At 46.6% G+C, this 16,782-nt stretch overlaps 1 protein-coding gene across 3 annotated transcripts in view; it reads left to right on the top strand.

The window, feature by feature from the left end:
• Nucleotides 1-16,094, top strand: part of RMI1 (RecQ mediated genome instability 1) — a 102,117-nt gene extending 86,023 nt beyond the window's left edge. For all 3 annotated transcript variants that reach the window (XM_068119492.2, XM_078779546.1, XM_068119491.2), the window contains 2 exons: nt 11,327-11,410; nt 15,662-16,094. In XM_068119492.2, coding sequence (XP_067975593.2) covers nt 11,327-11,410; nt 15,662-15,832 — 255 coding nt within the window. In that variant the 3' untranslated portion in view covers nt 15,833-16,094. The remainder of the gene's footprint in view (nt 1-11,326; nt 11,411-15,661) is intronic.
• The last annotated feature ends 688 nt before the right edge of the window (nt 16,095-16,782 follow it).

Raw genomic sequence — 16,782 nt, 5'->3', positions numbered from 1 at the left:
TAGGGTTCCACGCAAAGTATTGACATGGGCATTGAGGAAGTTAGGAGTGGAGGAATGGTTGATCAGAGTAGTGATGGCAATGTACAAAAGAGCACGCACAGCTGTAAGGACGAAGGACGGGAACAGTGGTGAGTTTGAGGTGAAGGTGGGAGTGCATCAGGGGTCGGTACTAAGTCCACTACTATTTGTAGCTGTGATGGAGGTGCTGGCTCAGACCGTAAAGGAGGGTTTTCCGTGGGAGTTGTTGTATGCAGATGATCTGGTGTTGATTGCGGAAAGTATGGATGGACTGAAGGAAAAGATGAACAAGTGGAAGGAATGTATGGAGACAAAAGGTCTGAAGGTGAATATCGGAAAGACAAAGGTGATGGCAAGTGGTAAAGCATGTGGTGAGGTGGAAAGAACTGGGAAGTGGCCGTGTGCTGTGTGCAGGAAGGGTGTCGGAGTGAACTCCATTCAATGTACAATGTGCGCTGAGTGGGTTCATCAAAAATGTAGTGGTCTGAGAGGGTCATTTACCAGTGTGGCAGCTACATTCAAATGTAAGGTGTGCACAGAGGGAGCTCCAGATGGAGGAAATGTTGAGTTGGATCTTGGAGACGGCGTGAAACTGGAAGGTGTGAAAACATTTTGCTACCTCGGAGACATGCTGAATGGAGAAGGTGGATCAGACTCGGCAACGGTTGCTCGAGTGAGATGTGCATGGAAGAAGTTTCGGGAACTGAGTGGCGTGCTGATGAGGAGGAGAGTGTCGCTGAAGCTGAAGGGAAAGGTGTATGCTGCATGTGTGAGAAGTGTTATGATTTATGGGAGCGAGACATGGGTAATGAATGTTGAGCAGCAACGAAGGCTGGAAAGGGTGGAAATGCGAATGGTTCGATGGATGTGCGGAGTATCGTTGAGAGAGAGGAAGACAAATGATGAATTGCGAAAGATGATGGGAATATTGCCTGTGATTGATGCTGTGAAGAGGAACAGGTTGAGATGGTTTGGTCATGTATTGAGGAAGGATGAAAGTGACTGGTTGAGAAGAGTGATGGAAGTTAATGTAGAAGGAAGTAGAGGACGGGGAAGACCGAGAAAGACTTGGCTAAAGATGGTGGAAGAAGAAATGCGGGCAAGGGGGTTAACAAGGAGATGTGCAGAAAATAGGGCAAAATGGAGAAGATTGTCATGGGGACCGCAAGGCTAACCCCCGCTCTAGCAGGGAACATGGCCTTAAAATGCATGTTGTTGTTGTTGTTATTCTTGTGTGAACTTAATACGATATTTGTTTGTGGGTAATAATTGGGGTGGCTTCTCCATTGATCTTTGACATACAGAATAACACATTTTTCTGCCGTGACTCCTCTCGGGGCTCGGAGGTACACCGTGACCAGGGGGTCGGGGAGGAGCACGTAACAGAAATTGGGGGCTCGTCTGGGATATAATTCCCTAACATTCCCAAAATTCCCAAAGCTGGAATTTTTTTCTAACATTCCCAAATTTTTCAAAAAAATTGGAAAAAAATTTGTGTGAAGGTTAACAGGTGCTCACTGATAGTCACCATGGTGTTTGACGCAGAACAGTTTGCGGCGTCCCCTAATGAGGCACAGTTCCAAGCGTTAAAAAAAATCATAACTCTTGATATTGGCCAGACATTTTAACTTGGAGGTCCGAGTTAATATGAAGAAAGCAGAGATGCAGACATTGGTGGTAGAATCTCTGGTGGGACAAGGAACATGGACAGAGGTAGCCTTGGATTGGTTACCCGAGGAAAAATAAAATGTGGAGCTCCGGAAAATGGAGATGCAACTGCAGAGCCAGGAAAGGTTAAAAGCAGAGGAAAGGAGAGCTGCAAGAGAACTCGAGAAGAGAACAGCAGAGGAAAGGAGAGCTGAAGAAGAAAGAAGAGCAAAGGAAAGAGCAGAGGAAAGGAAAGCCGAAAGGGAGTTAAAGGAACGTGACATGGAGCATCATAAGGAAGTTAAACTGAAGGAGCTGGAATTAATGGGAGAACGGGGAGAAGTAGCATCCATGCCGGCTGGTTCGACAACTAGTCAGAACACCTGGGATGTTGGTAGGCATGTGAGGCTGGTTCCACCCTTCAATGAAAAGGAGGTAGCCAAGTTTTTTTTACACTTTGAGAAAGTGGCTCAGATGCTAAAATGGCCTGTGGGGTCCTGGACTATGTTAGTGCAAAGTGTCCTGGTGGGAAAAGCTCAAGATATCTATTCGGCTTTACCGATTGACAAATGTACAGATTATGAGGAAGTGAAGAAAGCCATTCTCAAAGCCTATGAATTGATCCCTGAAGCTTACCGGCAAAAATTCCGGAATGCCAGGAAGAGGGAGAGTGAGACCCATGTGGAGTTTGCCAGAATGAAGGAAACCATGTTTGATCGGTGGTGTGATTCGAAGGGGATTGGGAAAGACTTCGAACTGTTGCGAAAATTGATCTTGGTGGAGGAATTCCAACAGTGTGTCCACGAGGACATTAAAGTACATCTGGAGGAAAAGAAGGTACCAGAGTTGTATCAGGCAGCAACCGTGGCAGATGACGATGCCTTGACACACAGGATGGGGTTCCATAAACCTAACTTCCCGCCTAGTGTTCACCAGGGGAGTTATGGTACATCCGGTGTGGAGAACGAATATTCATGGGGGCGGCCTAGAGATGACTATGAGGACAAATCTGATACCGCGACTTTTAGGGATCAGAAGACTGCAGTTCCAAGACAGACTTATCTTCCGGGGGGCTCGAGGCAGACCACGAGTTTTTCCTCCGGGCCTACTTGCGATTTTTGCAAGAAACCTGGACATTTGATGTCACAATGTTACGCCCTGAAAAGGAAAAATCAGGAGCGGAGTCAGACTAGTACAACTCCGAATGCATTGGCAAATGCGAGAAATCGTCCTTGGAGGACAGTGCCTTGTGAAGGTTCCCATGCCAAAGTTACGGCATCACAGAACGACCTTGTTCAAGAGGGGTACAAACCTTTTATTTCAGAGGGGTTTGTGTCACTGGATGGAGACTTAACGAACCAGAGACCTGTTAGGGTATTGAGGGACACAGGAGCACATCAATCTTTGATGCTTGAGGGCATTTTGCCATTGTCAGAGAAGACGGCAACTGGTGTTAGTGTTCTTTTATGGGGGGTTGGTGGCTATGTTAAAGCTCCACTTCATGTCATCCATTTAAAGTCGGATTTGGTGTCAGGACCGGTCACCGTAGGTTTACAAGCCACTCTACCTGTAGAGGGAATATCTTTTGTTATCGGGAATGATTTGGCCGGTGGTCAGGTTTCTGGTAACCCGATGTTTGTTGAAAAGCCTAGTATGGAAAATAACACTGCACAGTTAGAGCAGAAGATTCCGGGTATCTTTCCATCCTGTGCCGCGACTCGTGCTATGGGTAGGAAGCGCTCTGAAGAGAAGAGGAAGGTACTGACGTCACGCTTTGCACAGACACTTCTTGTCAAGTACCCTGAAACTAAGTGTCAGCACACACAAGTCAGGGATGGAGGCAATGTTGGCAAGCTCTTTGTAGGTGGACTGAACTTCAACACAAGGGAAGATGTTCTGGACTCTGTCTTCGGCAAATATGGACCACTCTTTTAAGTGCGGCTGATAAAAGACAGGGAGACACAAAAGTCGAGACGGTTTGGCTTTGACCCAGTTTTTATTCATGCAATCCTTTGGACTTCGAGAAGTATGCATGCAAAGTTTGGGGCCGCTCGGTTTCATGGTTTTGGAGTTATGGAGGACATAGACACACACACACACACACACACACACACACACACACACACACACACACACACACACACACACACACACTGCCTTTTGTTATTATAGAGTAGCCGAAAGCACCCGGCGTTTCCCAGGTTCTTTTTGAATGAATTTATTACTATAATTCAGCTTTTACTCGCGGCCGTAGAAGATTGATTACTGTCATTCAGCTCAGCTTTTAATTGCGAAATGGGCCCAGCCCGGCCGAAGCGGCCTCGACCGGCCTCGCCACCTAGCCTATAACCTTCCCAGGGCCCGTCCCGACCTTTTTTGTTTCAGAGGTTTCCTCTTATCTTTCACCGTTCAGGAGATTAGCGCGTGCAGACAAACAAACAAAAACTTTGTTTTATATATACTAGGGCATGCCCGTACTATATATAAGCTAGGACGTGCCCGTACGTGGGTGCCCGTTCCTTGCCAAAAAAAAAAAAAAAAAAAAATTTGTGTAGGGGTGTGTGTGTGTAAACATCCTAGGGCGTGCCCGTACGTGGGTGCAAAAAAACATGCGTGCAAACAACAACAACAAAAAAAAACTTTGAAACCACGTGGCAGTAACGACCACAGAACCCCCCCCCCCCCTCTATTTACATGAATGGTTTGGTCCATTCGCAACGACCACAGAACCCCCCCCTCTATTTACATGCAATGGTTTGGTCCAAAGCGAACGGCTTGCAGTGTTTGGTAAAGAAATCGCCATAGCTCGGTAAGTACTTGTCCGATTAATATGAAACCTTGAAAAGGCACATCCTCGGGTCCCCAGCAATATACCTGGCAAGTTTAAAGTATATCGGACCCGTGGTTGTCGAGAAACAGCGGTCACAGACAAACATACACACATACACACATACACACATACACACATACAAACACACAGAGATTAATGGAATTATAGATAGATAGAAGATAGATTAATAGATGATAAGGCTTATTAATGTGATTTGCATGGAAAATGAAAAGAGCACCAGCATTTCATGTGAACCCCCTGCCTTCTCCCCTCTACCCTCTTCCTTCCCCCACAGCACACATAGTTACGCATGATCTTTTTACCCCCATTAATCCTTCCTAACTCAACCCTCTTTCATGCAGATTACTGTTTTTTGCCCCCTTTCCTCTTCCTCCATTCCTTTACTTGTGTCCGACTATTGGCCCACTGTGACGTCATTGTCTTTTCACTCTCCATCACATAATTCTTTCATGAGCCTTATAGTCCTTGAGCCAGACCAAAAGTAATGCTCCGGCGGGGGGAGTAATTCTCATTATGATTTTCCATTAGACCAATGTCTCAAGTGTCAGAAAAGGTGTGATGGACATCTGAGAACGGTAGCTTAGTGCCCGGATGGACGCCATCTTTGAAACCACCCAGCTCGAAAATGCCCATTTGGTGGGGTACATTGTTGCACGTGTATCTGGACTTCTATACTAGCTATCGATGTGCGGTTGACGACTAAATATACGTCCGATGTGTACCGTCTAAATAAAAAATAATATGAAGCATTTTGTTTTAGATTAATTATTATAAAAATCAATTATCGAAAAAAAATCATATATTTTTCAATATTTTATTATTAGACTTGTACTTTTTTTAGTGAAACAACACTGGTATGATTTTCCAAATTATGCATTGTGCTACACCGTTTATCTGTCTATAAAAATAACTCAAAAACTAAAACATATCATCCACCACGAGTTTACAACAAATAAATGTAAAGAGGCATAAAATGACTTAGGCCGCCGCTGGCATTATCTATTCTGACGATAACGCAAGTTAGGAATGTCGTACGGAGAGGATTTTAACACCATACGATATCTAATAAGCAGGCGGAAATTGTTACATAGGAAATCTGCACTTTGGTGGCCATCTTGGATTTCAAAATGGCCGCCAATTATATTAATTATTCATTACTAGAGTTTGGAAAGACGTATGGAGCTGATTTTAACACCATACGATGTATATTCCTAATAAGCAAGCGGAGGTATCATTGAACATGTCATGTTTTAGTCAAATAACACCGGTATGATCTTCCAAATTATACATTTTGCTAAACCGTTTATCTGTCTATAAAGATTTTCAGGCAATTTGGCCTGCATTATAATAGAGAACAACATATGCTATACAATATACAGTGCACACAAAGTTAATAATCAGAGTCGCCATCAGAGTCATTGGCATCCTGAGCCACGATAGCATCATCCTGCACCATGTTGGAGCATCCCTGCAGCTTACACACAACAGTGCACTTCAACCCATTCAGTATGCAGGAGCAATCTGACGGTCGACACGTCCTTCTGCATGTGCATGAGATGAGATTCAAGACGACATCTGGAGCTGGTAGACCCGCCATCCATCGGATTGTGAGCGAACCGCCATCATCGAGTTCCCAACCATGTCCTGCTGATAGTGTTGGGACGTCTGGTAGGTTTTCAAGGCTGCGTCGCCAGATAGCCGCCTGATAGTTGGCCCTAAGCGTATGCTGCATCAAGGAGTCTTCACAAGGCGGCAATTGTCCAGATTCGATCTGGCCCTTCTTTGCACAGAACATGTGATAACGGAGCGAATTAACACCGACGATCTTCGTGTTCTTGGCGTACAGCTGACACGTGAAGGCCTGAATGCTATTGAAGACGTCTGTTGGTACATTCCACGAAGATCCCAGATCTGTGAATGCTTGAAGATACAGCTCCTTCGCTTGCACAAGCTTCAAAGCCTTTATCTTTCCTTGGCTAGCCAGAGCACTCACAGTGTCACACCCGCTCCATGCATGAAGCCCTGGCAATGCACTGCAAACTCCAGACCCCAATACCGCAGCCAACTTTCCAACGTCGATCATTCTGACTCGAACCTTTGTTCCTCGTCTGATGAAGAGCTGACTATCGATGGTTCTGCTGAGATGAAGACTGATGATCAGAACGTCGGTGTCATCTGCCACTAAGATGATCGTCTTGTAGTGGGTAGCGGCGTGCTTTGCGTGGAGAAACATACGCGTGTCTGCTTCCTCGTGGCTACATTTGAGTGCTTGCACCAACTTCCACCTATCGCGGGTCAGTACCAGACATTTTTCACCACAGGTGACATACAGTGTTCTGTTGCCTAGCTTTTCACGATTTGTTTCATGTTTCCACGACTCCGCCAGAAACACAACCAGTTTCTCCTTTGTCTGGCTGCAAGCAAGGAGACGCCGCCAGTTCATGATTTTGTGTGCGGGTCTGATCTCGCTGAAACTGATGCCTTCATTTGAACCGCGGTTCACACGCTCAGCTGCTTTGATGGATTCTTCTGTGTATGTGTCAAAGACAACATCGATGCGCTCACTGCCTTGACCAGCGTGAAGCGCTGCAGCAAGGATGCGGTCAGATAGTTCTTCGAACGTGTCGTTCTCGCCATGCATCTTTTGTATGAGAGCCATCGCATCAATTATTGTTGCACTTCGCTTGTCAACGTTCTCGGCTGGTTCCACAAGACCTTCCATGTGTTTCGCAAGTGCAGCTTTGTTCGTTTTTTTCATTGACCCATCAACGTTTGCCAAAGACCATGGTAACGGCCCTAGTGGGTGACAAAGGACAAGTTGCATGTCGAGGTTCCTTGTCTTGGCGATGAGTATCATGGTGGCAAACAGTTGTCTGTCAGCTCTCAGGACGATCTCCTTGTTTGTGCCCTTCACAACTTTCTGCTTGATCTTACCAAAGGTCTTCAAGTTTAGCTTGTTCAATGTGTCATGAAAGCTTGTTCCCTCTTCAAGACGTTTCTGGAAGCTTTGATACGCCGCTTCCCCCTTTTGCAGGGTGTTGAGTAGGTCATTAGAAACGTCCTCCCTCGCAGCCGCTCCGGTAGATATACTGAGAAGACATGACGGATCATCGGCGAATGGATTGGTCCAGTCATTTTCCAGTAGATCACAGATAGCTGTGACGCCAGACTCATCACGTTTGATGCGAGAAGTAGACAAGTCAGGGTGCTTGGCGTGAGATGTGTCGCTGCCATTCACAAGGATAGTTTCTCGTAGTTGCCTCAGTGCAGTAGCCCGATTTTCTGCAGTTAGATAGTATCGTGACACAGCCCCTTGTCGAAGACTAAAACCTCGTGTTCCTCCAGCTGTTTGCGTATCTTTGTTTACTGTTTCTTCTGTTGTCTGATCAACAGCGATTCTGGCAAATGGATTCCCTGGTCTAAGCTGTACGGAGAAGTAGCCTTGATTGAAATGCCTGTACAACTCGGGGCATGTTTCGTGGAGTTGCGTCATCTGTGCATAGTACACTGGTAGATATCTAGCATAGTTCACCTTGTTCATTGCGAAACACCAAGGGATCACTCTTCTGACACAAGCCAAGTGAAGCATCCAGTCGCCTTCTCTATCCGCACGAATCAACCCCAGCAGGGTCTCTACCATATCAATATACATCATCCAGAAGCGAGCCAGGTCTCCATGTTTGGTTCGCAGAAAATGTAGGTATTTCGCGAACATGTCAAAGCTCTGTACACATGAATCATCATCGAGAGCAGCAGCGAGAGTCTCGTGGCAAACATCCTCCTTGATGCTGCGAATTTTGAGGTCAGTGCTTCGAATCTGGGGTTCCTTGTCAGGATGATTGCTTTCTATCCACACCTGGAAGCCCTTCCAAATGATGCGCATTAGTGCCTCGTACATCAACTTGTGGAGTCGCACAGCACGGTTGTATTGCTTGCCTTCCAGAACCCTGTTGATGGAACCTTCAGCGATTACTCCTGACTCAACAGCTACATCCCGAAGGCCTGCATCTCCAAACATTTTCCCAATGCTCGACATGAAGTTACAGATGGTATGGAAGTTCCCCATCATGAGCACGATTCTTCCATATCGATCGACATCTTTCCATGCTATTTCGGTCGCCTTAGCAAATAGTGCCTGGTCTAGCACCACCGGTATACGCTCAAGCTGAAGTGATGACATGATGTTCAGAGCTTCTCTGAGGATTTCTTGCACTGTTGCCATATCTGTGGCAGGCGCGTTTATAGTCGGCAGGTAGCCAACTACATCTTCCGTCACCTGAACACGATCTCTAGTCATGATGTTGAAACCAGTCCACGAACTGATTGTCTGGTCGCATGGTTCCAGCATGCGAGTCATAATCCATACGTGATTTCGGCGCTGCGCAAGGGATGTTGCGCCTGCAAGAGTGTCAGAAAGATCTGCAGGCTTGATTGCAGGTGGGCCCTCTCGTTTCCCACCGCTGTATATTGGAACTAAATCGCTGGATGACGGGATAGATCGCTTCTTATCTGCTTTGGATACTGCCGATGGAGGTTGGGGCGGCAAACACGACTGCGACTTCGGTTGGACGATGATACCGTTGACGCGATGCGATGTTCCGCCACCACTCAGCGATTCCTCTAGCCTGTCGATGTTATCGAATGCTAATACAGTCGGGACCGAAGGGTGCACATGTGACGGAAGTGGTACTGTATCTTTCTCCACACTTGCTAATTTGTCTATGCATAGCGCTGTCTCGATTTCTTCCAGAACTGTGTACGAACATCCGTGCCCGAGTCGATTCAATATTCTGATGCTGTTGAACTGTTGCCCGCTGCCTTGCTTAGTTCAGAGAGTGGCGACTTCTTGCTGCACAGGATGCACGTTCCGGACTCAGGTTCAATCTTCGCCCGTTTCACCTCGACACCGGCCATCTCAGCTGAAAGAACAAAAAGACTGACGTTAGATTACTCCGATATCCGAAAAGCTCGCCAGCTTACATAGACATACTCATCCAAGTCAGTGAACATGTTAGATGGCGCCACAATACAACTCTATAATAGAGTTGTATGTGGCGCCATCTAACATGTTCACTTTTAGTTCTTAAGCCACCCACCCCCCCCCCCCCCCCCTCAGAAATTAATCAGGTCACCGCAACAAATCTCAGACTGAGATATAGAATATATACACAAAGAATTAAGTTAAGCACCCCCCCCGTTTTTTTACAACCTCGCACATTACAAGTTTGTTGTCGTCAAAACAGTGTAATATACCCATGTTATTGCTATATTTTCTGGAGAAGTGATATTATGGTCACATAAAAACATAACAATCATGCCGTTTTCAATATTTTATTCTGAATAATTTAAGGTGAAATTTTTTGGGAATTTTAGGCATATTTTCACCTCAATTTAAGTATGGAGCTATAGGTCCATCACGGACAGTGTGGATGACGTTTATGTTTTCTAACGTACAGTCATTGTTCTGAGAAGACCTCTAGCGATCTTTGCGTCAATAACGTGTGTAGGACCCACGTGATCGGATCACTGACTCAACCCTACGTCTCATAGACCCTGTAAGCCGTCGTATGCGTTGCTGTGGCAGGTTGTTCCATTCCCGATGTAATGCACGTTCGGGACATGTTGGGACGACAAATTGCGAAGATGGTCCCTCCAATAGCCAATCTGGATGAATTGGAACGTGCATTACATCGGGAATGGAACAACCTGCCACAGCAACGCATACGACGGCTTACAGGGTCTATGAGACGTAGGGTTGAGTCAGTGATCCGATCACGTGGGTCCTACACACGTTATTGACGCAAAGATCGCTAGAGGTCTTCTCAGAACAATGACTGTACGTTAGAAAACATAAACGTCATCCACACTGTCCGTGATGGACCTATAGCTCCATACTTAAATTGAGGTGAAAATATGCCTAAAATTCCCAAAAAATTTCACCTTAAATTATTCAGAATAAAATATTGAAAACGGCATGATTGTTATGTTTTTATGTGCCCATAATATCACTTCTCCAGAAAATATAGCAATAACTTGGGTATATTACACTGTTTTGACGACAACAAACTTGTAATGTGCGAGGTTGTAAAAAAACGGGGGGGGGGGGGGGTGCTTAACTTAATTCTTTGTGTATAGAATAGACTGACGTCACTTTCGGCACTGGGTTCTGTGGGTTGATTATCGGCGGGAAATTCCAACTGACATAGTTTCGGTTTGTGGAAAGTGCATGCCTTTTCATATATTTTTTGTGTAAACTCGTGGTGGATGATATGTTTTAGTTTTTGAGTTATTTTTATAGACAGATAAACGGTGTAGCACAATGCATAATTTGGAAAATCATACCAGTGTTGTTTCACTAAAAAAAGTACAAGTCTAATAATAAAATATTGAAAAATATATGATTTTTTTTCGATAATTGATTTTTATAATAATTAATCTAAAACAAAATGCTTCATATTATTTTTTATTTAGACGGTACACATCGGACGTATATTTAGTCGTCAACCGCACATCGATAGCTAGTATAGAAGTCCAGATACACGTGCAACAATGTACCCCACCAAATGGGCATTTTCGAGCTGGGTGGTTTCAAAGATGGCGTCCATCCGGGCACTAAGCTACCGTTCTCAGATGTCCATCACACCTTTTCTGACACTTGAGACATTGGTCTAATGGAAAATCATAATGAGAATTACTCCCCCCGCCGGAGCATTCACTTCAAAATATGGCCGGTTGGCTCAAGGACTATTAATCTTGCAGAGAGTTGAGATGCAGAGCATGCAGATAATCTTATTTTGTCCTCTTGTGCAGCTTTTGAGAGAGTTGATCGGATTAAGTGTGGTGGAGGTCATGACCCTCAAAAAACAACCAACAACACGAGCGCAAGCCGACCTGGTAAGGATGTCCCTGAATAAATATTCCCCACCCAAAGGACGTCCCTGCATATCCCTTCTCCCTCCACCCCGAAAGGGTGTCTTGAATGCACCCCCCCCCAAAGGGTGTCCCTGCATATCCCTTCCCCCCCCCCCACCCCGAAAGGGTGTCTTGAATGCACTCCCCGCCCCCCAAAGGGTTTTTTTTTTTTTTTTTTTTTTTTTTTTTTTTTGTATACAAGATCGAGGCTCGTGAAAGAGCGAACATTAATCACACAGAAAGACAAACCGACACATAAAACATATAACATCGGGAGCGGTAGACAAGATGGGGAGAGAGAGGGAAGGACACAAACACAACATTTGAGAGCAGGGACCGAGAGACATCGAGAGATCTGAGAGAGGGCGAGGGCTTTGGGGGGGGGGCATGGGTGGGGGGTGGAAGAGGTATAACACATATGGGCACTGCCAGGACTTCCAGGAAAGAAGTTGGAATTTCAAACAAAGTGGATCTGGGGTGAATTAGCGGGGGTAGAAAAGATCAAGGTTTTGGATGGGGGAAGATAAGAGATGGTGGTGAACAGCTGTTTTAAAGACCTGGAGGGAGGAGTGGGATTGAAGGGAGTGAGGGAGTTTGTTCCAGAGGCGGGAGAAAAGAGGAATGAAAGAGTGAAGGTGAGCAGAGAGCCGAGATTTCGGCAGTTTAACCATCAGAGGGTTGCTGGAAGATCTTGTGCGACCTGTAGGAATATTTGGGGGACAGAGCACAGAGAGAGCTGGGGGTGCAAGGCCGGAGAGGAGTCGGTAGAAGACAGAAAGACCACCTACCTGCCTGCGGTGAGTGAGTGAAAGGCCCTCAGAGATAGCTTCATCGCGGGAGATTCCAATAATTCTGAAAGCTTTGGTTTCAACAGCGTGAAGCCGAGCAAGGTGTGAGGCAGGAGCACCGGCCCATAGGGGAGAACAGTATTCCATTGAGCTGCGGATGAAAGCCTTGTATGTGGTGACGAGCTCAGGTGTGCCGAGGAAGGACTTCGCACGACGGAGGATGCCCAGTCGGCGACTGGCTTTGGAGGCCAGCTTGGAAATGTGGTTTTCCCAAGAAAGATCATGGCAGATAGTGAGACCCAAAAGCTTGAGCGACAGAACTTCTTGGAGAGGATTGTTGAGAAAGTAGATGGGAGGGTTGTCCAGTCGATCTTTTCGGAGAGACATAGTAAGAGTGTGAGATTTGTCAGGATTGAAAGACATGTTCCACTTGTTTGCCCAGTCTGTGATTTTGTCCAAGTCTTCAGAGAGTGAGGAGGCTGCAGACTGCCGATCTGAGGGATGAGGAATGGAGCGGCAGAGAGTGGAGTCATCAGCAAAGAGATAGAGAGGATTTTCAAGAGAGTCAGAGAGATCATTGATGAAGACCAGAAAAAGCACAGGGCCCAGAACACTGCCTTGGGGAACTCCAGCCTGAACAGGAAGAGGAGATGAGAGAAACCCATTCAGGGCCACACGTTGACGACGACTCGAGAGGAAGTCCGCCAGCCATGCGTGGAGATTTCCATGGATACCAAAGGAGGAGAGTTTGGTGAGCAGAGCGGGGTGCCAGACCGTATCGAAGGCACGTGATATGTCGAGGGAGACAGCTCTAATTTCCTGTTTGGCATTGAGGACCTCCATCCATTGTTGAGACAGCAGAAGCAGCATGTCCAGAGTAGAGTGACCTGGTCTGAAACCAAATTGATGATCAGAGATCAAGCCATTGGAGAAGAGGAAAGATTTCATATCTGAAGCAATGATGGATTCCATGACTTTGCTGATAATTGGGAGAAGGCTGATTGGTCTGTAGTTGCTAGGATCTGTTTTTGCACCTTTTTTGTGCAAAGCGGTGATGTTGGCTGATTTCCAAGCAGATGGCAGTTGACCTTGAGCAAAAGAGAGGGTGAAGAGAACAGAGAGAGGGTGAGATAGAGCGGCAGAGCAGGATTTTAGGACCCGTGGGCTGATGCCGTCGGGTCCAGTTGCAGAATCAGAGTCGAGGGTTGACAGAAACTTTTCCACCTTGTCAGGAAGAAAGGACACGGAGTCCAGGAGCAGCTGGGTACGACTGGGTATGGTGGGTACACAGAGGGATGGGTTTGGGACACAAGATTTAGAGGCAAACACAGAGTTGAGGCATTCAGCTTTTTCACGTGCGGAGTCAGCTGTGTAGCCGTTTGAGGTAAGGGAGGGGGATGGAGGGGGAACAAACACCAGAAACGGATTTGACCAGATGCCACCAGGATTTGGAAGAGGGAGACAGATACGAGAGTTCGGTCTTGAGAACGGAGAGATATTGTTTCCTGGCTCTCCTGAGGGTGGACACACACTTGTTTCGGGCTTTGTGAAAGGAAATGAGATTTCCTTCCGTTGGATTTGCTTTCCAGGAGACGAAGGCAAGTTGTTTCTGGGCAACAGCCTCACCACAAGATTCCGTGTACCATGGACGGGAGGAAGGGTATGACAACTGAAGACGAGATGGGATAAATCTGTGCATGAGAGAGAGCAATTTACTTTGGAAGAATTCCCAGGATGAGTTGATGTCAGAGGTGGTAGAGATGGGAGGCCAGTCCAGATGATTGATGGCTGCTTGAAGACCGTGCCAGTTGGCCTGAGTGAAATGCCAGACTCGTCGACGCTGAGCAGGCTCCCTGAGAATGGTCAGAGAGATGGCCACTTTAACAAGGACATGATCAGATGATCCGATTGGAGCAGAAGAAGAGCAGCAGACATTTTCAGGGAAGTTAGTCATAACTCATAACCAAGTTCAGAAGAGAAGATGCTCCGTAGACTGAGATCCGGGTCGGGAAATTGACAGATTGTGTCAGTCCCAGTGAGTCGCAGAAGTCCTTTGCTGAGGAGCCATGGCTGGTGAGAGAGGTACCCACACCCAGCCAACTGGCATGATGACAGTTGAAATCACCACATATGAGGACGAGAGAGTTGGGATGAGTATATAGAAGTTGGTCCATATTATCAGACAGCGAGATGTAGATGGAGTCATCACTGTTTGGTGGACGGTACAACACACATATGAACAAGAGGTGGGAGCGAAGGGGAAGCCGTAGCCAGAGGTATTCCTGGGGGTGAGGTGGACAGAGTGCAGTGCAGGGCGAGTGAGGAAGAGAGTTTTTGATAAAGATAGCAACCCCACCTCCAGGACGAGGCTCAGGTCTATCATACCGGAGGAGGGAGTAACCCGGGAGAGATATTAAGGAATCAGAGACATCATGAAGGAGGAAAGTTTCTGTTAAGCAGATCACGTCTGGTTTGACAGAAGCAACCTGTATGGAGAGATCAGTGAAGTTTGAACGAAGGCCCCGGATGTTTGAGGTCCATACCGTTAATGAAGAGGAAGGGGGAGCATCGGATACAGAACAGGGGGGAGGAGGGGTATGGTAAGATCTGGAAGAGGTAGGGAGAGCTGTTGAAGGTGTGTCAGAGATTTCAGAATAGCTCGGAGAAAGGGAAGGATGGGGCGGACAAAAGGTTTGATGGTGATTGGGTGAGGCACAATGAGGTGTTATTTGAGGAGGGGGAAGAGCGAGGCAGAAGGTTGGGGGAGATGGAGGTTAGAGTTGGAAGGGGGAAGAAGCGGGGAGGACGCTTTGAGGAGGGGGAGCGAGAGGGGGGAAATTGAGAAGAAATGAGGGTGGGGAGATTTGAAGGGGAGGGGCGAGGGGGGAGTTTGGGACGGAAGGGACAAGGGGAGGGATTTGAAAGGGATGGGATATGCGGGAGATTTGGAGGGGAGGGGTGAGGGAGGAGTCTAGGAGGGGAGAGGCGAGGGGAGTCTTGGAAGGGAGGGTTGAGGGGGTAGTTTAGGAGGGAGGGGGCAAGGGGGGGGGAGATTTGAAAGGGATGGGTGATGGGGAAGGGAAAGGGGGAAGATTTGAAAGGGATGGGTGATGGGGAAGATTTGGAGGGGAGGGGTGATGGGGAAGATTTGGAGGGGAGGGGTTATGGGGAAGATTTGGAGGGGAGGGGTGAGATTTGATTTTAGAAAGTGTACGATTAATGGGAAATGAACATTTATTGCAAAATGAGTGTCCCTGCATATCCCTCCTCCCCCCACCCTGAAAGGGTGTCTTGAATGCACCCCCCTCCCCACCCCCCAAAGGGTCTCCCTGCATATCCCTCTCTCCCTCCCCCAAGTTGTACATGCAAGGCTTGTGTTTTTTCCTGTTTTTAACGTTTCTTAAACTTCATAAACCTCCGACAAGCTTCATAATTGTTACCTCAGAGACTGAAGAGGTTCCAGCAGAATCTGATCGATCTTTCCTGTTTCATGGACATCGAGTTTAACCCCGGGTATGCTTGTCCGCTCCTCGTGGCCCTGGAAGGCCCCACTCGAGCCGACGTGGCCGCTCTGAATATACGGGCGAAGAAGAGTTATTTCGGCCTCGTGTACTGAATGAACCTTCACATTTCAATCCTTTTCTTTATTAAACGATTATCATATCCATTGTATGTTCTGAGTTGTACTTGTATGAATTTGGCAACATGGTTTCCATGAGCTACAACACTAGGCCATCCCAAGAATAGCTCCTCACCACAACTTGAAGAAAACAAGTCAATTGAACGTTTGGTGATTATGGTTGGTTGGAGTTCGATGGAGTAAACTCCATTACACAGGTACTGATGTTCGTGTCTGAATAAAAAAAATTTAACTTGAATTTCATTTCAACTATTTTGTTCTCTTTACCTTTACTTCTCCCCCACTTCACAAAACTTTCGAGTTTCTCCAATGACCAAGAAGGATCACATTGCTGTGAAGGTTGTGTGCCAGACTCCATGGTTTTTCCCCATCAAGCCGGATACCCACGCACAGGTGAATCCACGACTTGAACTATGGACAGAACCTGCGACAAAATCCCATTTAAAAACAAGAATGACCACACTGTGGTCAAACCTGCGACAGAATCCTAATAAAGGAACAAGAATGCCTGCACTGTGGTCAAACCTGCGACAAAATCCGATTTAAAAACAAGAATGACCACACTGTGGTCAAACCTGCGACAGAATCCTAATAAAGGAACAAGAATGCCTGCACTGTGGTCAAACCTGCGACAAAATCCGATTTAAAAACAAGAATGACCACACTGTGGTCAAACCTGCGATAGAATCCTAATAAAGGAACAAGAATGACTGCACTGTGGTCAAACCTGCGACAAAATCCGATTTAAAAACAAGAATGACCACACTGTGGTCCAACCTGCGATAGAATCCTAATAAAGGAACAAGAATGCCTGCACTGTGGTCAAACCTGCGACAAAATCCTAATAAAGGAACAAGAATGACCACACTGTGGTCAAACCTGTGACAGAATCCAAATGAAGGAACAAGAATGACTGCACTGTGGTC

Source organism: Myxine glutinosa, chromosome 6 (genome assembly GCF_964187855.1).
Source record: "Myxine glutinosa chromosome 6, kmMyxGlut1.1, whole genome shotgun sequence".
Lineage (NCBI taxonomy): Eukaryota > Metazoa > Chordata > Myxini > Myxiniformes > Myxinidae > Myxine > Myxine glutinosa.
Note: the sequence above shows the minus strand (reverse complement) of the source record. Positions and strands in the feature narration are given on the sequence as shown.